This window comes from Papilio polytes, unplaced genomic scaffold (assembly GCF_000836215.1).
Source record: "Papilio polytes unplaced genomic scaffold, Ppol_1.0 DF823957.1, whole genome shotgun sequence".
Classification (NCBI taxonomy): Eukaryota; Metazoa; Arthropoda; class Insecta; order Lepidoptera; family Papilionidae; genus Papilio; species Papilio polytes.
The window spans coordinates 144548-172414 of record NW_013525247.1 but is presented as its reverse complement, the minus strand read 5'-3'; the positions used below and the strand labels follow the sequence as shown (position 1 = coordinate 172414).

Below are 27867 nucleotides of genomic sequence, written 5' to 3'. Positions count from 1 at the left end.
ATGAATATTGCAAATCGGTCAACTCAGTGAAACATATTTGTAATGAGACTCTATACACGTGTTTAATGAACAATGTCATTAATCAAGGTCATAGTAAAAAGTCTGACTATTTACTTTTGAAAATATCTGAATGATATAAAAATGCTTTCTCAGATGCATTTACTTTTTAAACTTATAATGGACAAGATTTTTTTTTAATTTCACTATTTTTTGAGAATGAATTTTTTGACTCAGTTAAATTTAGTAAACAGCAATAAAGAAATCTTTTTGATTATACATTCGATAATCTGAGCTTTGAACGACCGTTGGTTAAGAAAAATATATCAGAGTTTCTATGAAGTGAATCTAAAGAAGTAGCTAAGAGTAGTGTTATATTTACGAACTGCACTATAAAGACAATTCATTAAAGTGCGAGCTATGTGGAAATCTTTAACAATTGTTTGGTTGCTGAGAGCGAGCGCAGTGACAAAGGACACTCGGCCGACGACGCTGTCTGACTTACACGATACCTGTTTTAAAAAATCCAGTCTCCCAGTACATTTTGAGATTGTGATTATTCTAATGAAGCAACTTAAACAAATGTATAATTTAGATTATTGTAAGAGTTCATAATTTATTTATATTTACTTTACATTAATTATTATAAAAAGCAATTTTTTTTATGAAAAATCTCGTGAATTCAATGAATAGAAACATTATTTTTAATTTAATTTTTTTATCCTAGCTTATGTCATAAAATAATTTATGTATAAAGACGTGTATGAAAAACGGAATATTTTATTTCGAATAAAAAAACACTTGTTAATTTATATTTTCGGGAAGATAATATTAGTATATGGTAGTAATAATTCTACAACATCGAGAGCATAGTACGTCTGTTTCAGAATGTATTGAAAGTGAAATACAAACGAATTAGTCTGTTGGCACTACAATTCACTTAAATTTTATACGCGTCGACAGCAATTGATTGATTCTCCCTTGACTCCTGCCTTTTCTGCTTCAATTGAACTCAGAGACGACATTTAAATGATAAGTAATGGAACCAATAATTTTAAATGTAAAGTTCTCACTTGAACTTCACTCCGAACACTGCCAAACTCGTCTAATAATATGTTACTTACGTAGTTTGTAAGTGTTTGTTTACGCAATGGAAACACATGAATTCATGTTTTGCAACATCATTCTATAAGTTTCAATTATCCTGTAATATGGTTGTTCTGTAAATCAGTGTGCAGTGCAGTCTCCACAGAAAATACGTGTTATCGCAACTAAAAAGAAATAGAAAAACATAAACTTAAGGATTAGAAACATTGTACTTTGAATTCAATTCGTTCCAAAATATTAATTTCTACATGGAGATTCGGTATGACACTTCGTAAATGTATAAGCGGATTTAATTTTAACAGCGAAATATATCTTTATATTTCTGAACTGGACATTTTTAATAACCATTTCATAAAATTACATTGATAAATGAATTTTATGACAAACAATTACTTAGCAAATGGAGTTGGAAAAACGACAGAAGGCTTTGAGCGTCCCATTATGTTCCATATATGATTTTTATATTTCCTCGCAGCTGGATACGATTTATCCAAGCTTACTAATTACCTACAAATTCACTAAGGAGTCGAACGTTGTACTTAGACCACTTAACGACTATGCGTGCGGTATTAACAATGCTATCTGTCAAATAATTTCCTGATGAGGCGACGATACGAAAAACGCATTCATCTATTTAGGCGAGTAATATGCTAAGTGCTCGGTCAGAAACATTCGAGTTGTGGCTTGTTCATACAGATTACTGCACTCATTGCACCAACCTGTTTTGAGATTGTATTTCATATATGTAAAACATTGTAATGGCGGCTTCAATGGTTTACTTCTGCCGACGGTCGCGTGTCGATAACTGTAAACCTTCACTTATGAAGGAATAAATACGTATCTCAAATCAGACATTACATTATTGATTTATCTTTAGGTCCGTTTAATGTTAGAAAACATTATGTGAAAGTACATACTTTTATATTCATGAGTACAAATGCATTTGAATAGTACAAGCATTGTAGCGAGGTTTCGCTTTTAGATTCATTGTCGTGTCTACGCATTTAAATCTTTGCCTAAAATATTATAAAAGCATTAGAAGCGCTTGGAAAGTTTCTATGCAGCCGTCCGCGAAGTGCGCTGTTTGTGGCCGAGCCGAAATTAATGGGAACCATATCAAGTTGCGATTTAATTATGCCCGTTTAAGTGGATATATTCCGAGCCCTCGACGTTTTTAACTATTCTATTATGTCAGAACTAATTGTTTTATGTTTTATAATGAAATGTGAATAGATTAAATTTCCTTTGATAGATTTGTTTGCATTATTAAATTCACCCTTCTAAATGTACTTATGGAATATACGAAGATTCTATCGAGCTTTAGGATACACTATTAATTATGTTTGCAAATTATCTCTGACGGTGATCGCCTAAAAATAGTTCTATGTCCTTCATTCTTCTCTTTATCATTTTCATCTTCACATTGACTTTAACAGTCTTAAATCACAACGCGTTTATCCGTTTGTGCTTTTTTTTCCGAGCGGTATAAAGATTTCGCTTCACGCATTAATATCTGTATTGATGAAATATAAAATTACATTTTATTTTACTATTCGATACAAATCCTTAATCAATGGTATAACTTTACTGCGATATGTTCATCATCGTTAATGTTATTTATAAGTAAAACATTCCTGTTTTTCAACAGCCCATCAATATGTTACATCTGGTTTATAAGAAACATAAATCAATAATGAATACATGTAGTTTCCTTTGCCCTTTATCTTATGTTTAGTTTTAGTGAAAAGTTAGCATAAATTATAAGGCAACTAGTTGCAATAATAATAATTTAAATCAACATCTGTGATATTTATTCTATACTCCTATACTAATATTGTAAGAGGAAAGATTTGTATTTTTGTATGTATTAAACTCAAAAATTACTGGATTTATTTGAAAAAAAATTGTTATTAGATTCATTATGACTGAGTTAACATATGGTATTTAAAAATTAGTTTTTCTAAATTCCACAAAGACGAAGCCGAAACAACAGCCAGTGTTAAATTATTTATTCGTATATGTTTACATGACAGCATTTATTTAATTATTTTTCCTTCCATTGTTTCTTCAATTAATACAGTTCCATTAAGATTATATCGTACTATGCGGTTTCAATTTTATTTCTCTGAAAATAAATTTTATGTTTAACATTACAAAGAGACGAGATAATTTTTACTGCTCTCGATTTAATAAATAAATGTTCTTCATTTAATTTAAATAGTATTCAAATAAAAATATTTTAATTTAATCTTCGAGTACGAACAATACGTTGTTTTAAATATGTATTCAAATTCGTAGATGGCATTAATTCTGCCTTAACTCTATACTAATTTAACCACAAATTAAAAATCATGCCTACATCACAACCTGAGTCGTTTGGTTCGTTTGTCAAAAAACTGTTTCACGACTCGAAAGTTTTTACAAAAGGCTTATACATCTGAGTGAACGGTTATGGCAAATAGAATGCCTGTACACGGGCTGTTGAAAACAACGAGCATTTTTGTAATAAAGTACTCCGTAATAACTTTAACCGTATGAAGTTTCTATTTGATCTGTTTGGTGTTTGCTGTTTACAACATTGATTTAGTAGCGCCGCGACATGCAATGTGTTATTGTGAATCAAACAATTTAAACGTTTTAAAATTGGTTTTAATAACTTTCCGTTTGTACAATGATATTTAAAATGAGCTGTCATTACATTATTCCACTTAATTCCGTTCTATTATTTAAACAAAAAACAACGAAATACATCCATCGGCTTCTACTGTTAAAACTTTCATACTTAATCACTTTTTAGTAAGGTTAAAAACATATTCTATCGTTAGATTTGATAAATTTGAGACAATTGTATGTATTGTATATATGTCCAGGCAGTGAGAACCTATGGTTACCTCAACAAATCTGGGAAATAGATAACAAAAACAAAGCATTCTTCGCAGAAACTAATCTTCGACTGGTTCCTAGAAAGTCATATCAAATTGTATTTTTGCACGTCGTTTCCTGACCATCTCTCATTGTTTATTAATCTATAAGTTTGCATGCATGAGATTGTGCGTAGAATTTTAATGAGGTAATTTTTTCTTTGTCACTAGAGGTCGCTGTCACTTGCAATATTGTGTTAACTTGCCGTATTGTTATGACGCTATTACGTTGTCAATAAGTCGAGAATCCTCTAGCGTAAACAATTACGTTGCTTTTAAAAATACTTCTATGGGTAAATATGTTGAATTTTTAAACATTTTCAGTCTAAAAGTATACAGTTAACTTAAGTCATATCTACATTATGTTTGCTGCAGTAAGTTATAACAGTTTTTTTGTTAAATGTCATGACATTGATAGTATATTTAGTGATGACTTGCCCTATTTATCAACGCTATCTTTATTCCGTGTGGGTACAATATCAATATTATTAATAGATTTTGGGCATCGTATCTTCAAGGTCTGGGATACGGGCAGGAAACATGTAGTTTTATTTGCGTTACTTATTTACAAGTATTGATAATAATTTCCTGTCTAACAACGTATCTCTATATTTTACAAGCATTCACAAACTTAATATATTTTTTTTTAACAAAGGTTACAAGACTTTTGTAGAAAAAACACCAACAATTTATTTATCCTACTGTTTAAATTGGGTAAACGATTTTATTTCAGTTTATATGAATAGGTACTTTATATTATTCGATTAATTTTTCTTGTGACAGACAAAAGTTATTTATAAGTAGAGTGGTGCTTAATTCTTCCAAAAAAATCAGTAATTTAATCGCTTCCAGAAAAAAACAATCGAGAATGCTGGTCAGTTTAGTTTCCGTGAGATACCAGTTGGCGTTTTTTTCTAAAAGTTATGCAAAAATGTTAATTATAGAAACGCTGAGATCACCACTAGTCACATAAGGCCAAATATGGTAAAAATGTAGCTAAGCTATCTTTGAATTATAGTCATCTCTGATTAGAACTATTATTACGATATCGTTTATTCTTCTTAAACTCATTCGATACATCGAATTCGACTTAAATTATCTACCAAATTTAGAATAGACAAGCCAAAGCTTTATTAACCAAAGCCTTACAGGCTAAGTAAAGTAGGGCTATAGGTACGAATAATCTAATTGGGATCCCTTAAGTTTGCAAGCGCGGATGTGTAGACAGCGTGTAGGGCGCTCGAGTCTGACATCTGAACAAGTCGCCCTTCGCCCTACTACCCCACTTGTTAGCCGCTGCGTTCGTCTTATTTGTGAATCTAACAGCAGAGTTCCATAGCAGTAACACTGTCAATACATTATTGTCATCCTTTACATTTGTACAAGCTTCATGGCAATGGAATTCTACGGTTATGTTTAACCTGGAAACTAACATGCGTTGCTTAATTTTAGAAAATAATGCTAACTGCTGAAATCAGTATTCGATCTTCTACCTTTTTTGTTTATCTACGGAACTTCAAATTAATAATTTTAATCAATGTAGTTCAAATTTAATTCAACGTGGAAAACTGTTTAGTTATGAAAGTTAATCTCCCGATTCAAATTTTCGAAATTATAACAAACATTATAATAGTAATTAAGAAGACAATTAGAAAGGTGGAGCGTCAATTACAATAGACAATAATGATGTAAAAGCATCCAAAGCGATCGCGGGACTACTTTTACCGCGGGGTCGCGGTTAAACCTTTTACGGTAACTTATAATGTTACCGTAAAAACATTAACAGCTGTTCTTTGTAAAGCTTCAGTTAATGTTGACGGTATAGTGGGATTTATTGAAATCGTCAGATATACCTTGATTGGTTTTATAATGTTTGTGCAATAAATTACTAGAAAGGACGCGTCTGCAATTCAGTTTTGTAATATTTTTTGTACTAAATACAATGTATTAATATTAAAAGAACAAACTATTAATATAGTCGATAGTCCTTTGTGGATCAGTCATTTGTTTATAAAATATTATATGTAGTTTCGTCTGTATAAAACTGAAATAAATTCAAAGAACTAAAACAGAACCACCTTTCGCGCTTAGTTGTATCATAGATTTTCTTTTGAGCATCTCCTTTATACAACTCGTGAGGATTTCCAGCCTTACTTAAATCTACGAGTATGTACATAAGCGGATTCATTAAATAGATCGAATCGATCAATTTATAGAATGAATGGTTTTGTTTTGATCTTAGGACTGAATAGTACTATAGTTCATGTAAAGTGGACTACATCTTTAGCAACAATACATTTGATTCCATCAGGTATCGCAGATTAGGCCGCAAGGTATCATTAAGAGCGTGCGCACACCTTTGACAGAACTATCGCACAACTGTTTCGTCGCACTTTGATTCATATGAGCTTATGTGTTCAAAACTTACGTTTGCCCCTTTTTTAAACCTATCACCTAAAGTATTAACTTGGTAGTAATCTACGTAATAACAGTAATAACAGTACTACTGATGCCAGATTTTAAATTTCTAAGCCTAGAAGCTTGTGAGCTGTTTTTCGGTTACCCTTATTGTTTGTGTTCGCGATACCTTCTAAACTATTAGTCTAATTAAAATACTGTAACAGACAATTTTATTCTAAATTAAATTCTCCTGAAAACAAACGCATTTAATTGGATAAAGATTAAGATTGAAACCAATTAAAGAACGCCGCAAATTGCTTTCGGTTTTTAATTCATTTTGTAAATAAAAAAATGGTCATTGTAAGAAAACCGTTAAAGATAGATATATACTATCCCAGACTTTTCTGTACACCTTTTTAAGGCCTACAATTCCTTCATAAGTCATTTTTGTATACCTTTAACTGTTTAGGCAACAGAAGCCGAGAAAAGCTAAAGCATTGTGATTTTTTAACTCCCTGGTCCAGAAATACACTGTATATTAATAGTTCCTCAATATAAGTAATATTAAAATATAGCCTATGTTACTTACAGATAAATTTCCTTTCTAATGGTGAAAGAGTTTTTTGTAAATCAGTCCAGTGGTTTTTGAGTTATTTCAATACATACAGAAATACAAAGTTTTCCTCTTTATAATTTCAATATTAGTAGTATAGATAAAGCATTTTACAAAATGGATTATTTTGACGTCTTTGTTTATTCATTCTCAGTGTCACAGGTTCAGTTAGCAAATTTTAAATGTTTAATATTGTACATTTAATTTGTAAATGTTTCTGTTACGGTCGTAATGTTATTTAGGGAGCGGACGTATTTTAAATTCTCATTACAGTTTAAGATTTCGACATGGCGCAAACATCACGCGTCCCGCTTGCTTATGGCATAAGCAACTTGGCAACAATGTTTTCTTAGCCGAGATGTTTTCGACAAGTGTAATAATACATTTAAACAACTTTTTACTCTTTTGTATTATTTACATAATTCTGTAATTGATGATTGGGATGTAGAAGGAAATAGGATAAGGCTAGGAAGATGATGATTTGTAACATCAAAAGAGATTTACACTTAGAATAAGTACACCACCTTATTAAAAACTATATATCAAAGATAGATCGAATTAATCGTTAAACTAGTCTAACTATAATAATGAATAATCTCAAATGCAACGCACAAGAGTACCAAATTCTTACTAGGTTTATGATTATTGGTAACAAGAATTTGTCAGAATCAGGCCAATCGCATTGTGGGTCAAACGATTGTTTAGAGTAACACAATCTTTAAATTGTACCATTTAAGATCCGACACTTTGTGCATAATAATGAATATCTGTTTAGGACAGTTATTTACTGATGTAAATGTATAAAAGTCGTTGCTTATCAATTAACGAACGGGGACAATCGTATGTAAAGACGATTGTTAACCTAATTGATCTGTAAATCTTAAACGTTTGTTTTTTTTTTTTTGATGTTGACGTTTAATGAAAAATATTATTAAGTAAATTTTAGCACATGTTATTTGCAAAACTTAAATAATATGGTATTAGCATAATCTTACTAAGACATTAGTCATTTCAAATATGCTCGATATATCAAATTTTGTTCTATAAGTTTCTTATAAATTTGAAATTAACGCTTGCCAACCCTTGTGGTAGTTAACTTGCGCGGCGCGTTCTTCTCACCCGGGTGGGGATCATGTTGGACTATACGAAATTGCCAAGAAATCTTCCAAGCACCCGTCTCCCCACACTCTAATTGCCCCGTTGTCCAACGATTTATTTATGAATCGTGATCTGTTACCTTAGCGATGGACTTTACGTGAAATCTGAATTATAACCGTTTAAAACTATACATTGTGGTTCATTTTATCTATGTAATGATACTCGATAATACTGCAACGGCTCGACATATCTTATTGAAATTAGGCACAGATTTAAAACAAAAAAATGGTTAACATATGTGATACAATTCATCCCTAAAAAATATCAGGTTACCGAGGGATCAATAGATTTTTGTTTCCCTAAGTTCTTAATACCGTGCGGACGAAGTCGGTAACTGCTAGTTTATACATAAAACAAAGAAATATCATTGCACATACTGAAATAGATTAGAAGCTTAGTACTAATATATATTTAAATGTTTTTGTATACTTTCAAGTTGAATAAAAGCTGGAAATTTATAGTAAGAAGGCGAAGGGGCCGGCAAATCGGGATCGTTATTAAGGCGGGGCGGGACCTAAGCCGACCAATCCACAAACATTGATAAGTGCCTATTCCTGAAGTCAGCGGAGCCAAATCTGCCGTTGACCTTTATACAACTTAGTAATGTGCTAAATCACCATGACAAAATATGGGATAAACATTAAAAGATAACTTGCACAGTTTTCACAGTGGACTGAATTTTTTAACAAAATCTACCGAGTATCAACAATGCTATTTTTCCATTATGAGATGTCATCCAAATTTGCTTAATCACTGACACTACTAACCACTCCTTCTTCTTGTGAAGATGTCTACGTCGTTTTCACGGTATCCAAAATAGGAAATAAATTAAAGCAACACATCGAAAGTCTTTCGGGCATTTTTATACACCAAGATTTTCTAGAGATTTTTGCGTTTTTTGGTTTATTAAAATTAAGTAATTTTTAGAAGAGATATTGCTAATAGACATGTATCAAAGTTGCGTTAAACTTTCTGTATGAAAATAAATGCTTGTTTTTTTTTCCTTCTATTCATTTATAGATTTGATTGTAATGTTATTGTGTTCAGACAACACCTATAAAATGTCCGTCATCGTGACCAAAACGTCACAATTGAGTTAATTCATATTAATATTAATTTTGTATTAATATTCTTTTCAGACTGCAACAGCAGGAGACATATATTGGGAGGATGAAGATGATTCCTTAAACGAGTTCCTAGAGGTTAAAGAACCGGAGTCGGGACTCATCAGTCATTTGCGACGCTTGAAGAGACAGCTGTTTCGTAAGTAACCTTTCCTTTGGTCTTGCAACGAATGTATCGATGAACAGAAACACAACTCCGGAACATCTTAACAAATTTAAATACACAAGTTTAAAATAAACACGTAAAATTGATGAAATAATAGTCAAGACTTATTTTAGTCTCCTTCGAAAAATGTTAATGATATACCATGCCATTATTTTGTACTAGATTTCGCCCGCGACTCCGGTACCGTGAAATAAAAATAAAAAAAGGAAGTAGCCTATGTGTTCTTCTAGACAATCCTCTACACTTATGCCAAATTTCATCGCATTGGTTCAGCAGCCTAGGCTACAAACTCTAACAAACATCCATCCATACATCTAGCTAAACTCTCACGTCTATAATATTACATTGATTATGATACCCACCACAACCCATGACAATTATAACTTTAGTAAAATTAACTGTCAGTTAGAATTGAGCGTATGTAATTATGAGATGTACTAATGAGAAACTGTTAAAATTTCCAGCTTCATACGGCGATACAACTGAGGATCCAACGGAGTACGAATCAGCTACATCCGATCAGTTCGATGAAAACGAGTAAGTTCTTTATATTCGTGTAATATTTTACGTGTCTTATAGTTAATATGAAACATGTACCTGTTCCACTTTTATGAGGCCAACATCAAATTATTTAGAACAATCCTATTTCTTAAATAACAGAATACAATAATAATCACCTAAAGTGAAGTATGTGAGTATTCAATTGATGTTATTAAAACTGCTTTTTTTTGTTACAGGAACGATGTCGATGATGAGGAAACTCCAATCGAAGGTTCCGGAACTTTCAGGAGAGATCCTGATAGCAGGGAAAGTAAGTATTAGAACTTTTATAAGATTGTGGCTTGGCAAAAAGATAGAATATGTGAGAAAGCGGGATGGACATTTTTGCTAAAAATTGAGAAAACTAGTCTTTTCGTGTTTTATATCCATGTCAGCAATGTGAAAAATTCGAAACTAAAAATTTAAGTACTTGATTTTTATTTAGTTATTATAAATATACATATCTACGATGAAGGTTATCTTAGGCATTTATTAAGCCAGATATTAAAAAAAAAACACATTTAGATATATTTTCAAATCTGGTGCAAAAATCACTAAATAAATATTACAGATGCCAAAACTCCACCACGTCAGCTTTAACTTTCACTAAATAACTTAAGCCAAATATCGTTAACTTGCAGAGACACTCCGAGTTACTTTCGTGGTGATGGAGCCCTTCCAGATCGAATATTACAACAGAAACTCGGAGCAGTTCCAGAATATCTCAATAGGACTCGCAGACGCTGTCAACAGCCTGTTCGATAAAGTTCCCGGAACTCAAAGAGCTAGTCTCGTCAGAATACAGTGAGTATTTCAATTCTGCATTACATTGTCTATAGCATCTAAGTTAATTAAAATATTAGAAGACCAAATAAAGAATAGATGACTGCTGTGAAAAAAGACATTAGAAGCACCAAATCAAACATGACGATTGATCTCTATCAATTGTTTGGATTAATTTTTACTACTAATTCTTCCATAATCCCCTGATTATGGAAGAATTATCTATATTACATAAAGAAAAGTAGTAGATAATGATGTTGATTTTCGTCATCATTTTCTGCCACTTTTCTGTCGTTAGTTAGTGAGGTCAGAACAGCATATTTTCTCATACGCTTACTTACTATTGAACGATATCTCAACGAAATCAGAAATAGAGGACGAATAAGTAAAAAGAAAATCCCTGATCTGCCAAGTAACAAAGACGCCTGGGATTCGCTAGCCGATGATCAATGAGGGGGGGGGCAGGTTGATCATCTAGTGGGCTAGTAGTAAAAATAATTTTATTATGCCAAAGAAACCTTATCAACATGAAGTGCACTTTTAATTCGAAGTCGATATTATTTTGTGCAAAAATTCAAAGGTTTGTGATAGTCAGAAATTTTACTGAAACGCCATCCGGGCAGATGCCCGAATAGTGATTTTGTTCATCACGAGATCGTGATGCATACTTTTTATTTCATATTTAATTGTCATTAAACTGGCTTAACACTCTAATCTTGTTTTTCAGGTCGAGGTTATCAGACGAGTTTTCGTGCAAAGTGACCATGGATATCACAACATCTGGGTTCGATGATACCAAGGAATTGGCGAGGATCCTTCAAGATCACATCAGGCGAAGAAGACAACTTGGTGTCTTCACAATAAACGAAAACGAATTCGTATCCACCGATTTTTCAGACCCAGGTTTGTATTACATCAGTTGGATGCAGCTTTCAAATTTCAATAGGATAGTTCCATATTTATTATTACCAATTGTTGGTTTTATGATGAAGCATACGTATTGTTAACAAAAATGTATGTTTATAGTATATGCCTCATTCGGTTTTAGAGGCGATAGATTTTTTTTTGTATTAATAAATGAGAATAACATGTCTAATGAAGCAAAAACTTATAGAACAGCTTTGTACAATGTGCCAATGTAACCCATGATACGTTAAGGATACAAAAATGCTTAGACCAGATAGGGTGGTGTCAATTCTTAGTTATTAATGTATAATACGGAGAAGAACATACTCGTAGAAATGATCTTCTAATCGTACTGCTCATTTAGAGACATGACCACCATCTCCCCTGACTTTAAAAAGATAATACCCTATCACATTTTGTTCCTTCTTTGATTTAGGCGATGGAGTCTTATACGAGTATAGAGAAAATTTGTTCATCAAATGCATTGATGCATAGCCTCTTCCTTCGACCTTTCCAGTTAACTACTGTAACTAATTGATCATTGTTTGTGGCAATGTCCCCCGAGATTTCAAGTTCTTGAGATTATGCAGAATTGTAAAATACACTGCGTTTGTTGTATTACTTAGGAACCACCAATCTGGAGTGTGCTGCTGACGAGAATAAGTGTGACGATAATCATTGTATTGCTGGCTGGGCTTGGTGTGACGGTGCCCGGGACTGTCCCGACGGCAGTGACGAAGCTTCATGCCAAAATCAAGGTTTTTTTTATGTTTGATTTTATTTTTAATTTTTTTATTATTTAATTAATGAGAATTGCATCGCATTGAACAGGGACCCAGGAAAATTTCCTATTGGAAAGTAATTGGTAATAGAGGGTTTACTTCATTTTTATAATACTTTTTCTTTTTAAAATCTCAATTTTAGATTTTACTTCTGTTTTATTTTTTTTATTTTTTTATTTAATGTTTACTAGATTCTAAAGACGAAGAACAGACCAATGAAGTCGACCAACAGACTTCGACGACGACAGAAAGTCAAAGGATACCAGATAATGGTGATTTCAATTCAGCATTATTTTTTTTATTTTTTTTTATAATTTCTCGTTTTAAAAAATTTTTTGATGTTTTGTTAACCAATTTGTTAAATGATAAAAATATCGTCATTTTATTTGATTTTTTTTTTTTTAATTCTTTTGTTCAGGACTTAATACGTTGAGCGTTGCAACGAACGGAGGAAAAAATTTAATTCCAGAGACAACTACACCTCGCTTAGAACGTAAATATGTTTTTTTTTAACGTAGTCATCTAAAATGGGAGTTGGATTAACAAGAACTAAAGAAAAATTAAGTTAACAGGTGATCGTAGTTTTTTTTTATAATCTAGGCGGGGATGGCGATGAGGGTGACGATACCACCTCAAGTGAAACAGAAAATGAACTTGTACCGGAAACAACTACATACGAAAATAATTGTAAATATTTTTTTTTATTTTTTTTGTCCTATCGTGCTTCAAGTGCCATAACTTCATGCTATTCATTATTCCATAATCATTCTTATCTATTCTTTTTGGGAAATCGAATTCTTCCATTTTTCTTCTAATTTTTTTAGAATATACATTCTATTGGAAAAAATATGGGATTCCAGCAATTTTTCTCTCACCAATGAACTAAATTACTACTAAATAAATTGTATTACTTAGTAGTATTCTTCTCATGGCGTATTCCGGCTATTATAAAGTTTCTTGTAGTAAAAAAATCTGTTATCGACTATTGCATTATAACGTATTTTTATGTAAGAAATATTTATCTATTTGTGCTGTAACTGACTCGCTCAGTGCACAAGAAATCCGACAGCTAAATGGTTAAGGATACGAAGATTCCATCATCGTGGTCGAGGGATCGTATTGTCAAAGCCTAGAGACGATTTAGAACATTACATAAAATTTTAGTAAATAAGTGTTTTCTACTAAACTTAATTAAAAAGTATCTGGTTCTATGCTAAGGTGTTCCCTAATTACCTATTTAAAGCATAATTGAGGCACTAAACTGTGTAACTTTTATTAAGTAAATACACGGAATTTAAAACATTTGTTATGTTTATGATTTAGACTTAAGTTAGATCTAGAAATAAAAGAAACTATTATACTTTTTGTGTCAATTGTGAAGTTGTATTGACAACCAAACTATTGTAACCCTTAGATACACGCAACGAGATATTTAATAATTGTACAGTCTGCAGCAACGTTAGCTGGCGCATAAAAGACCTGTCCCGGTGCAATACCTCTAGCATCACCATCTCCGTTTGCGTCCCCACTAAGGGGCTCTGAGCCTACCCTATGTAAGGAGTGATTAGGCTATAGTAAACCACGCTGACCCAGTGCGGGCTGGTTGATTTCACACATATCTATGAAAATCTTCGCTGTTATGTGCTGTTTGCATCACGATGTTTTCCGCCACCATAATACCTCAACCACAAGACATAACATGGTATACCACTTTAAGTATGATAAGTGTGCATAACGGAGGCCAAATTTTAATTCTTTACTTTTTTCACTTTTTTCATAAACGATCGGAAGGAGAGGTGAATTTGAGAGAAAGAACTGAACCTACATAATGAAAACCTTGTGTTTGATACAGTGTGTGCGGCGTATGAGCTCCGATGTGACAACACGCGATGCGTCCACCTGAGGCAACGCTGCGACCGCCATCAGGACTGCGACGATGGTACGGACGAAGCGGACTGCCCAGCAGGTAGGTCTATTGACTACGGTCTATTCCTCAATAGTCACAAGCCTCTGCTAAACAGAGTAAATACGCCTACAAGACACATCTAACGTTACAAGTTATAAATCTCAAAAAGCAGGCTTCCTTGTTCATTATTTTTAATCTAACACGCATCACGCAAAGACATTTTGTCATCGTCTTGTTTAACTTTTTAGCAAGAATCAAATTCCCTTAGGTTTAATTTACTATTAATTCTAAACGGATCACGATAAGACATATTGAGTGGCGTATTTAGCACGGCATTTCCTTCTATTGTAAATAGACGATTGTTCTCCTGGTAATACGATAGCATTAAATTTAGCAATAGTTGGATTGTATTTAATACAATTTGCAACGTCGATTCAATTTAAAATGAATGAAGAATCTTTTTTATGATATAGAACTGCTAAAAGCTGTTAAATATATTTTGAAAATGTTTTGTACATTTGTGTTGATACGCATATTGCAGTAAATTCTAAGATCTCGTGTATGTGCAACTAATTGGCAAGCAGTCAAGCAAACGTTGTGTACAGAGTGAGCAATCAAAACGTCCGTTCATTGCAAACTCTCTAAGGACCAGTAGAGCCATTAATTTTAGCGTTGAGTGGACACTGATCGGGTTTGGATTCGAGAACTGGGAAGTTAAAACAGCAATCATAGCTGGACTAGGGTAACCATATGGTTGCTTTTATTATTATTTAAAATGGAATTGATCATTATGATTTAGTTTTTTTTTTTAATTCGTATACAACTACTACAAGCCAACTATCTTTTGTCTTTTTTCTGATTTTATCATACTTGTGATAAGGATTTTAAAAAAAACATAATTTTTAATAATAACTAATTACAAATCAATAAGTTGATAGGTAGTCAATATTACTTACTTTTAGAATTGGATATTTTAATTTTACTCTATTCTAAGTACCTTATTAATTTTATAATAACTTAAAAACCAAATCCGTACAAGTGTTACAGTACTGACAGAGAAGATTCATTTTAACCAACCAATTTGTAATACAATTTTAATTGTTATCCAAAAATATTTCAATGAGCTTGACAATTTACAATGGTTAGTGGTTACATTAGCTGTAACATACATATGTCTGTATTGCATTTACTGTTGGAATGTCGAGTAGATCTGTGGCAATCCGAAATTCAAGCACCACAATAATTATAACATTAAACGAATCAATTACCTCAAACTGTTCGCCCACGTAATCTTAAGTGCTAAGCGAATTCCTGCCGGCCTCCAAAGGAGCTTAGAGAGATGTATCATGCTAAAAACCTTCCGTAACAATAAAGCTATTAAAAATTTGTAGTCTGTTAAGAATTTAACAAATCTTATATATAAATAGGTCATGAGATTAACGTGTTCATAGAATCTTTTTTTGCTCCATGTTAGTACCTCTAACTTCATTATCAACCTGCCCTTGTCCCTACGAAAGGTCAGCACAGCATACCGCTGTTCCATACATCTGTGGAAATTGTTCAATAGTTATATTTGTAGCGTTATCTCAACAGAGACCGTTTCAATTTGAAGATCATTCGTTAAAGCCATTAAAACAGTAATGGTTTTCGCAGTAACTATTTTATTATGATGACTTTTGCCAGTTTCAATTATTTCATCGCTTACATAGTTCATTTGTTGGCTGCCATGTCAAAATAAAGATTTATTGCGGTGCCCAGAGCTCATATAATTTTAAATATAAATTTGTTTGATGATCAAATTGAACAGAGGTCTTATTAATTTACGGTCGTTTTTATAACCACATCAGTAGAGAGTAATTGATAATACTGTTCTCTTCTTTAAACCAGCTTAGTTTAAAAGTGAAATAGTTACTTATCGTAAAAGTAAAAACAAGACAAAATCTTAAAAGTAAAAAGTCTTATAAATTCGGTTTAACAAAACATTGGTAGTATCTTTTTATCATTAGATAGTGTAAAAAATGTCAATTACAAGGTTTACAATGTACATAATAACAAACTTTACCTAAAAGTTTTCGTTGAATTTGGTTAACCTCCTAGGCAAGTATCTTAGGGGATTTGATTCGGTATCGGCTTTCGAATTGGCGCGCATCGGCACTGCACTTAAAACTGGCGGGCACAGTACCGAGTATAATTGTCATAGACGCGCGCAATTCGCTCTGCCAATCAGAGGACGCATTGCAACATGACGCTATCTTTTTCCGCCAATCGGAAGCCGTGACGTCACAAGATGTTGTTTCCTATTTTGAAAATTTTCATTTACTTAGATGACTTGTTTTGTCAATTCCGCGCGTTGGTAGTAGTATAGTTGCGAGCCAAAGCAAATACTTTTATTAATTTTGTATTTTTTTCTTATTTAGGGTTTCAAGGGACTACATTTATATTCAATGTAGATTAGTCATACCATTCTTCGAATAGTTACACTAAAGTAATGATAATCTCAAAGAGCCTTGCAGTACTTAGTTTAAGTGGACAAACAATTCCAAGGTTTGCCGATGAAAATATTTAGACGATCATAGTGGCGCGTTGTTATTGGGGGGCTTTTTAAATTTGTATTGAAGCACACTTTATTTTATACTAACTACATGAAGAATGTTATGATCAAAAATATACTACGAAATATACTACGAAATATACTACAAGTAATAAATTAGTAAATTATTTATATTCGAAATATTTTTAAAACGTATTTCAAAATGTTTATACTGAAATGGAACGGTTTTAAAAGTGAGCTCTTATAGCAGTGCAAGAAAAAAGCACTAAATAAACAATTTCCTTATTCATTGTCCCTTTTGTAAAAGAGACAGTTCAAATAACGCCTATAGTGTATTCGACACCGCAGCGTTCGCGTCGGCGTTCGCGAATTTCTATAAAATGAGACCAATTGTCTGCATTTTTGCGTATTCTGAATGAGAAAAGAAAAAAGTTTTGATGTATTCGAAAAAATTTTAAAAAGAATAATAAAAGTAATATGTTACAAGGCGTAGACTTATTTAACTTGTTGTGATTGTGAATTAATGAGTTACATAACTTGGACATTACAATTATTTGTTATAGTTTGTTTTTTAGTTTTTTACTTGTAAGAACTATAACAAATATAATAAGAACTGAACTTATAAAGACTATTTATAAAATGTAAGATTTCGTCAAGTGCTTCCCATTGTGACGGAGTCTAACATATATTTTCAATGACTAGGTTATTGTGACAGGACCTGTTATTCCTACACTAGCTGGGCTTGAACTCGATTCAATTTGCACACTTGTTGAATGCTATTTTGTAATAGAAATATGTTTATGTTTTCCGCAATACACGATATGTTACATACTAATGCTAGTTTTACACGAGGGTAGAACAGCAAGACAAAGTACATAATGCAATGTTTTTCTGTTTTGGCGTGTGTTTTCAGTACTAATTAATTTTCTACTACTCTGGCGTCGTATGAAACTAACATGTGCTAATACCCAATTAGTGCATTTTCTCTTTACTTATTAAATTATTTTTGGAAAGAATCTTGTATATTCAAACCTTACTTGTGTTTATTAGTATATTTTATCTTCGTATGGGTTACGACGAAAACAATAATGTTTGTTCCCGTCAACATATAGTGAATTTCATTCGACATGACTTTACTTGATTGAGAGAAAACAATCAGTAAATTTAATATATTCATCAGTACATCAAACATCGGAATATCGTTAAATAAAAATTGTTTTATCCACACACGACGTACAAGGTAGCAAGTCACATATATCTATCAATTTATGTTATTTAATCCATCAGTCATTCTTGTATGCATTTAAATTCCCTTCCGTGTAATAATTAGTCATATAAAGTCATGACATAAACTGAACATGTTTTGTACCGTTTGCCCTATAAGTACTTTGTTGATGAATTTAATCCTAAGCCTAAGTACGTCACCTACGTCTAGACCACTAATCTGTATAAATAGGTAGGCCATTGCTTGAAAATGAGAGCTTAGGTTTCAAAGTGACTTAAAAGTGTTGGCTGTTAACCACCACTAGGAACACTAGGAACATTTTGCTACAGGTTCCATGACATGGGACAGAAGATAGTTACATACGATTATAAAACAATCTTCTATACATATAATAAAATTGTAGTGTGTGTTTGTAATATCAAAGGAAAACTCCACATTTCTAGAACGAAAATCGCATTTAAACATTTTTGGTCTGTCTGTCTGTCTGTTTGTCTATCTGTCCGCAAACTTCGTTTGTTCCGAGTAAACTCCCAAACGGCTGAACCGATTTCGACCGGACTATCTCGAAGGGTAGCTGACATAGACGAGCATATTATAGGCTTTTTATTATCTTAATATTGCATGAAGAAGTCGCGGGCAACAGCTAGTTTTATATAAAAATTAGTTATTTAAATATAAGCGTTTGTTTTCTATTTGTCGACATTTATTGTCCCTTCTTGTTACCGCTTCGTTCAACTTTAACCCAATTATTTGATAAATGTACGTAATTTTCTCGAAACTTGGAAACTTTTCATAACAAATTAGATTACTTAAATAGTTCCTGGCATTGCACGAAGCGGGTCCCATCGACGTAGGAAGACATTTTCTATGTTTTTATTTTGTAAATTGTAAATGTTCACGCAAATCACAACTCCAGGCTCTGTCTGCTCATAATATAATACATGTACATTGTAGTTTTTGCGGCCATTTCAAAGAGTAAGTAGTTTTAGTGACAAAAATGTTAAAAGATTATTAAATTCTTACTTTCCCAGTTTCCTAGTATTATAAATTTGTCATAGATAAATTTTACTTGCGTTCCTTTAACTTTTACTTTAAACTGTGCAATTAAAAAATCTACTTTAAAACTTGTACCTTTTGTAATAAACCCTTCACAGTTATTGATTTTTTTAGCTTTTTTGTGTCATTTGAAATTTGTCTGTCAATTAGATGAAGATAATTTGTCTATTATTATTTATACTAACTATATAGGTATTAAATGAGCAGTGTTCTTTAATCTTTGACAGTACTGATCAATTCGATGCTTTCGTGCGCGGTAACCCCGGCGGCATAAAATAAGTTTCTCTATGAAATTGAATACTGGCCGGATCGCGTGCTCGCCTTCATTTTACGATTTACCCGCAACCGATGTCTCTCTCAAACCCTAATGGGTTATGAATTAAATTGGCAGACTCGTCCCGGTTAGGGCCCGATAACTTCGGTCAATGTTTGGCCAAACGATAACCTTTATTTAGGGGTTATTGTGGTTGAATTACGATAGAGAGCATGTGTTTACAGCGTGCCTCTTTTGTTTGTCATTTTAGTACGAATTTCATATCTAATATTTATAGAACAGTTATCAAGTTTGGAATGGTAGCTCAGTTACTTTGACAGTTTAAAGATTTGCTAAAATAAGTTTAATTAAATTAATGTGATTACAACGCGTTTGTTACTTTAACTCGTGAGACCTTTAGGTGTGGTACAAACAATACCGTGACCGTAGTTCCGCGGTAGGGCGCGAGATAAGCGTGATGTATGCCTCAATCCTTATCTATGTTGTTAGTGAGCTATTACATGAAGTAAGCCTTGAACTTTTCTTATTATTTTAAAATACATTCATGGCCATTTCAGATTTTATCAATTACCTAATTAATAATAACTGTTTGTACATGCAATATTATTTCTTCAATTTATGTAGAGGTTATGGAACATTAAAGTTATATGAAAATGACAACTAGAACATCTCCAGAAAAAAACACATAAAACTGGGAAATATTTAAATGCATATTGGTTTATCTAAATTTTAATCTGTTCATTATTACGTTTTGATTTCTTTAAAAAAGGTAAAAAAACAATTTGTATGTAGCATGACAATGTTCTTTTGTGAATGACGCAGGAGTAGGCAGTAGTAGTACACAGCTGTTGGCAGGAGTGGGTAGGAATAAACAGGAGTACGTGGGCAGGAGTCGGCTGAAGTCGGACGCACTCGACGTGGTTTCCGTCGCACGCCGAAACCCCGCGACATTCCGATCGCGACATTATCACCCGCGTGTCGCTCGCACCAGATTTATGTGCCCGACTCTACCGACTAACTTACGACTCGCCAACAAGCCTACGTATTTACATAATGAAAAGTTAACTTACAGATTTACATACATACATATTAGCTAATATATCTTAAGATAAATATCTACTACAAATACATCATACTTCATACTAATCATACTAATATAATTATTGCGAATGTTTAGATGGATGGATGTTTGTTAGAATTTTTAACCTAAACGACTGAACGGATTTCGACAGAATTTGGTATAGATGTAGAGAATAATCTCGAGAAAAATATAGGCTACTTGCCATCTGTTTTTTTTTATTTTGCGCGGACGAAGTCGCGGACTAATGCTAGTAATATATAACGTAAGAGCGCCCGATGGTTGAAATTCAAAATTCATGTAAAAAATAGTTTCATCTTATTCATGCTTATCTCTTAGGACTTTGATCTTGGTAGTATGTTCTCTAGTGTTGAGTTGTGATTGCCATAGAAATGTAGACCTTAGCACGTACAATTTTAATTGGTGGCGTCTTTATCTGTTTATATGGTAGCTGATGTCACTACGCTGACGCAAGACGTGTATCATTCGCCGGTATTGTCATAAGGGTGCGAACACATCTCGAGAACGTATCGCGGTACGCTCGCGATATCACCCAGAGTATCGCTGACCTATTAGAAAATAAAGACGCAATTCAAAGCTATGTCAATTTTCTGTCTCTCTATTAGTTTAAGTATCTCTTAGGCAAAAATAACTTAAAGATGAACAGTAATGATGATTTGCGGCGCATTCATCAGATGTGTACGTACCCTTACGTCGAGCACCATCAGCTATAAATCAATCTCAATAAGAGCACTGACTCTTCTCTTATCATGTCAATGAGCGGCAATTGTAACGCATTTTAATTTCGTCCCGACACTTCATAAGAGCGACGACGAGTGTTTGACCGTTGTTAATATTTCATTTGATTTATCTGAATTTTGTTTAATATCTCTAAATATTCATTAGAATAGTCTGAAATTTGTGATGAAGTATTTACGTAGCTTCAATTATACTTTGACAGTTCAATTATAATTACTCGGTTCTGATAAAGAAAAAAAAACGGCGTATGATTAAGCGTTATATACATTTAATAAATGTTAATATAAAATTTATTAGGTGAAATATCCTGCATTAAAATTAGTGTTAGTTATGATAACGTAATAGCTGTTTGTAACATAAACAGTTGGCAGTTTTATCACCTGCGTACAAACTGAACTATTGAGTCATCTGGCTTCGACCAAGTGACCTGAATTACATTAACTCATAAAAATCTCTTATACATAGTCTTTGTAATTTTAGAAGTCGGTGACTTCATTCCACCACCGGCCGGGTCCTTGCGTGCGGTGCCACCGTTCACTGAATTTTATGACATAGTTCCGCGGTACTATATCACTTTTTTTGTTTAAACCGTGTCTGTCAGCCACGCTGTGATCACGTCCTCGACCAACGGACAAAAACTTACAACAGAGTACACTTCATATGGATAATAAAACTATTCGATTCATTCTAATAGTATGGAAATATTTTGAAATACCAGATAAACTTTATAACTACTCAATACTGAATCCTGCTTCCTAAATATCCCATTGCGTTATTATAAGAAGATAGTCCCCATAAGATATTCAATATCTTCTCTCACAAGATAACCATCATAAAAACTGATATATTAGAATTTAAAGTTAGTCATTATCTATTTACTAACAAGTTGAACGTCCTACATTTGTTACAATGTAAAAAGATATCTAGAAACCTTGGACATATTACAAATTCCATCTGACTGGAGTGGAATGAACGATAAAATATTATCATTCATATAATTAGAATGACAACTAGACGAGTCGATCTCGCACGAACTACAGGAAATTACATTTCATGATAGATACTGGTGATTACGATGATGATGGTGACGATAGTGATGACAAACTAAAAATTATTCGGAGCTTGTTGCTTCTATCATCGTAGTAACATAAAGCTGAAAAAAAACTGTTATAATTGTTTAATTCATGTAGTGTAATCGTCATTTTGAAAAACATTGCTAACTCTATTTCTCTCGAACAGAATAACAGAGATGGCAATATTGTCATAAAACAGATTATGTCACGAGATTTTTTGAAGTTTAACTATCTTAATTATAAGCAAATCAATCAATTTACTTACTTGACTAAAACTACATTTATCCTATAAAGACTCAATGCAACGGAGTCACGGCAATAGCTAATGCTTTATGGTTACTTCTTATATTAGTTTGTTATGACAAGGCATAGTTTGTTTAGCCGAGAATTTAGGAATGTGCAATGTATGCGCTGATAATCCGAGTGAAGTCATTTGAGACGACTGATGACTAATTAAATGAACCTATCTATGGTACCTAATACCTGTAGTATGTACTGGGTACGGTACAATGACATAATACGCTACGTATAGATTTATTAAATACTACCTATTACTTGCAACTTCGTCTGCAAGAAATAAAAAAATACCTTCCATGTTACTCACTGATAACGTAGCTTTATAATGGTAAAAGAATTTTTAAAACCGGTTCAGTTGTTTTTGAATTATTCCGACACATACAAAATATAAATCTTTCCTCTATGTGATATTAGTATAGTTTGAATACAAGTTGAACCAATTTATACAAAAACACGGCTTAAAATAAAACTACGTAACGTTATGGAAATGGAAAATGTAATTCTAAAAGTAATAGACAGTACGTTTTCATAAAACTAAACTCGTAAGCGTGCGTTTTGAATGGCATGTTAATTTAAATTATTGTAAATCTTTTTAACATAAATAAAGTTGGTATTACGTACGTATTATGTAAAAAAAGTATCTGGTACAGTGGACACGAAAAGTAAAGTATTTAGCCGTTTTGCCACGATTTATATGTGTCATCTTCTATGCCTTTTCTTGTAACTGTAAAAAAACAGTGTCAACCGGATTATTTAAATATTTTTTCTTATTTTGTATAATAGCGCCATCTATCGATTCCGATATAAAAGATGCTCACCTTACGTAGATTTCGTAACAAAGACTTGTTGAATTTTGACTAGACGACCGTTAAAAACAATGCTTGTAAATGGTTGCCAAGTTATTATTTCTGGTCGTTACGCGACCGAGACTAAAGTCTCGTAAAGATAGGCTTTGATCTACTTCCCGGCGACACGTCTAGCTCTGACATCATGCAGAGAATTATCGTGTAAATTCTATGGAACTGTTGTTTATAACACGTACTAAAATAAAACTAGAGTCATTTGTCGATACCGTATTCAATCGGGCATGTTCACGGCAACTTGATTTAGAGGTACAAATAAAATAACTTATTATGTTATAAATTTTTTAGGAAAACAGTAAGCGTACAAATATGATATTTTTGTTTTGAATGTAATCTTATGTTTGAAGGGAATTGTATTTTTCCTGATCAAAATAACACACAAAAATAATATGGTATCATTTACTGAAATAGTAAACGATATAAATGATATACTGGATCAAATTCCTCCTGTTAAATTAGTCAATAAAAAGAACATTTTCAATGGCGCCCGCCCAATCATATTACATAAGTACAATCGGGGAATCTGGCGGTGTTCTACTTCAAAGGTAGATTCCCTTGAACCTCCTGTACGCATTTAGCCGCGCGGAACAATAACCAATCAGGACACAACTTTTAAATGTGTCTGGTCGAAAAAGTCGCTTGGACACGGGTAATTACTTTTCATTCTTATCCCGTCGCTCGCGGAACTGCTACCTAATTGGTTACTTGTAAGAAGAGGTAGAGTTCGTCTCGTTGCAAGGAGTAAGGCAATTTTTCTGTAAATGGGACACCGCGAACTTCCGCGAGTGTATGTTAAATGATCTTGACATAACATATTAATTGTTATGACTAGCGGATTAATTCAAACTAACTCGGCGATGTAATACAATCGTTTTTATAGTTTAACACCGACCTCACATAGCGAAGGAATTACTATCTCAATACAAGGTCATGGTAACAATTCCTGGAAAAAAATAAAGTACCAAATTCATTCTACATTCGACAATGATGTTTTTTTAGATTGAACAGATGGCGCTGCTTGTTTAAAAATAGTACTAAGTAAATTTGTTTGTAAGACATCAGCTCCTTAAATAATTTCGCATCTTTTATTTCGCGAAATTTAACATTAAAGCTTAACGAAATCTTTCTATCAGGTAATGCAATAAACTGTTGCTAGAATGGTTTTAAATTAAGTGTTAACATTAAAAGCGTTAGACTATTCGCATCTCGATTGCCGTTTAACTTTTACAGCAACTGCTTTTACGCGGTAATTGGGCCCCGTCCCCAGGTGACCCACACGAACACCATAGATGTAACTTTAATTATACCTTTTAACATTGGTAGTACGCTTATTAAGGTAATTTTAGTTCTTGATAATAATTTTAACTAGCTGACAGCTGCGACTCTGACTTTGCATATTGAAAATCTTATTACTTCCACAAGAAATATTTAGTAGCATATGTGTTTTTTCAGACCGTGTTCTATATAGTTCTGTGTTAACAAACATCCAAACATAGCTATTAATATTAGTATAATGAGAAACTTTAATCAGATGTACGGATGTTTGTTAAAAGGTAACCGGATCTCGAAGTAATTTGGCACAGGTGTAGAACATAATTTAAATAACCCATAGGCTATTTAGTAGGTTTTTTAGAATTATGAGGATATTGCGTGCAATCCATTCTTGAATAAAAACAATGTAGAGAGCCGTAGTAAAATTCAACAGTGAAACCTAAGCTTTGAATTTACGTGCAAATTAAACAGTCGGCTGGTACGCGAACACTCAATTGTTATTCAAAAATATCGGACAAACGGACAAACGAGCTATCGCAATCCAATAACGAAACAAACAAGCGATGTAACAATATGCCCAAAATCACCAACTATCCGACTGTTCATTAATTAATCGAATCACGCAAAAAGTACATCGGAAATGAAATAATTTTAACAACTATCTATCAATCCAATAAAAAGTTTTTTGATTGTCTACTCTTATTAATATGTATTTAAAAACATCCTGCTTCAACTTTTCAGCCATTCTTAATTTTTTTAGACATTTCTACAACTTTTTTATATCTATCATAATTTTTGTAAAAAAAAAGCAAAGTAAATGTTAAGTGAAAATATTCTTTCAATGGATAAGCAAACGGCCGATTCCCAAAGTCCGTCAATACTGTCAACTGTTCAAAGAATTATTTGATCTTGAAATATTTCGTTCTTTTTCCGTATTTTAGTCATGTCACTCATATGTCGTCAATAAAAACGAACGTTAACATGAAAAATCATGCGGCAATTTGACATCATTTATTATTTACTAGCGGTTGCTCGCGACATCGTCCACAAGCAATTAAAAAAATAAGTTAATATCCTATGCTTTTCGGGCAACTATTTTTCGAGATTTATCCAGATTTGTTCATCAAATCTGCAACATAGTAACAAAAATCCATAGTTACATTCAAAAGTTTCGCATTTATTTAAGTAAAATAGTAAAATTTTCATAGCGATGAAGTTACTATTATAATTTAATAATGTTTGTGTTTATATCATCACTGCGTTTAACGTGTCTTAAAATGCCAATTAGCGGATAATTAGAGTTCAAATACGCGCAGTCAAATCCGCTGCTGGCGTATGCAACGCGAATTTAGCACACGGAACTGCAAACTCAAGTTGATTCACGCGTTTGTGCAGTTTGTTTTATTCATATTTGTTGTAAATATTTTTTCTTTAAATACCGTTCACATTGATTTTACTATTATTATCATATGGTATTTAATTTAGATACCATTAGTAATTTGATTAAATTTTAAAGAACCGCGAAGATAGCCAAAAAACGCTTGTTTAAAGATGGACCCCTACGAATCCGATATTGATAGGTAGCGTCATTGGAAAATTTCACTAGTGTTAACTATATAGTGTCTAAAACCGTATAATATTTAAAAATAGCGATGCTAAGCCAGCTATGTGAATAATATTTACCACCTAAATAATATAAGATCGTTGCATAGACTTATTGGGAAATATACAATAAGTGCAAATGTTTCCGACTTACATTCGGAATTTGAAAACCGGTTTTCAAAGACAACAAGTAAACTTTGGAAAAAAGAGTTGATTTCAAATTCCGATATTGTGTAGATTTTTTATCGTATGTAAGAAGTCGTCAATATACTTGCATTTATAGATATTTCAAGCTTTGTAGTTTGATGTTACCATCTTTATCTGTGTTGATAATTTAAAAAACGTAACTAAAATGTAAATACAATGATAAACCATATTAAATTAATATATAAAATACATAACAAAATCCATCTGATGTTAATTTTAAATACACAAAATGTCGATAAAACTGCTTAATTGTAAAATATATAATTCGCTTTGAGCTTGTCACTGTTTGTATTTGTATTGTATGACTGCAAACATGGTGAATGCCAATAGTCAGAACTGACTCCACTATTGATACCGATGTTTAATCAAGGATTCAACAAATCCCTCTCTGTTATACATTGCAGTGAAAAAGTAGTTAATTACCCTTTTTAATACAATTTTTTTTATTAAAATAAGGTACAAAGGTTCTAATTTATTAATCCATTTTTAAATAGATAATATGGACTAATAGCGAAGAGAGCAACATCTTAAGTAGTTCTGACTAGACAGTCGTATTAAGAGCCCGATTTAATAAGCGTTTTATTTTAGAAACCGAACGGTTAGTTAGTAGGCTCCTGTCTTGCAGTCCTGGCCACTAGTTACTTAAGTCATCGAATTCTGCAGCCGGCGGTGTTTTATACTTTATTTATTTTAATATGTCATACACAAAATAAAGACATATGAGAAATGATAGCTTGTATTTATAAAATAAGAATATTCAAAAGATGTCGCGCTAATTGGAAAATTGTATTCTTCACCCTCTGGGTTAAGCGCTTAATTTTTAAGGTTGTTATTTGTGTTTGTATTGTCACTTAGTAACAATCGATTACATATTGTAAATCTACTTGATATGTATTTAAAAAAGGTTAGAAGTTTCATTCGATTTTATTTATTGATAGCCTGTGACTAAAAAGGTCATACAATCGTAATAAGTAATTGTCATCAAACGTAAAGACTGCGCCGTTGACTCAATAACCGTTGCTAAGCAACGCTAACATTTTCGGCAAAGCTTTTTGAATACTTGATATTTCTTATTCTAAAATGTACTAAATAGTACTGTGCAAAATTAATATAATGGAAAAACGTTATATAAATTACAACTTCTTAGCATGTTAATGCAACTTGAATAAAGAACCATTTTAGTTAAACGTTAAAAGGCTTGTTACCT

The 27867-nt window shown here is 32.6% G+C and overlaps 1 protein-coding gene across 1 annotated transcript in view; it reads left to right on the top strand.

Annotated features, from left to right (window-relative positions):
• Window positions 1–27867, top strand: part of LOC106101744 (low-density lipoprotein receptor-related protein 2-like) — an 88325-nt gene that overhangs the window by 24322 nt on the left and 36136 nt on the right. Inside the window, exons 2-11 of the mRNA XM_013281067.1 lie at window positions 9336–9459; window positions 9951–10023; window positions 10224–10297; window positions 10668–10830; window positions 11537–11712; window positions 12342–12473; window positions 12689–12769; window positions 12916–12990; window positions 13098–13184; window positions 14350–14463. Of these exons, the coding sequence (XP_013136521.1) occupies window positions 9336–9459; window positions 9951–10023; window positions 10224–10297; window positions 10668–10830; window positions 11537–11712; window positions 12342–12473; window positions 12689–12769; window positions 12916–12990; window positions 13098–13184; window positions 14350–14463 (1099 nt within the window). The remainder of the gene's footprint in view (window positions 1–9335; window positions 9460–9950; window positions 10024–10223; window positions 10298–10667; window positions 10831–11536; window positions 11713–12341; window positions 12474–12688; window positions 12770–12915; window positions 12991–13097; window positions 13185–14349; window positions 14464–27867) is intronic.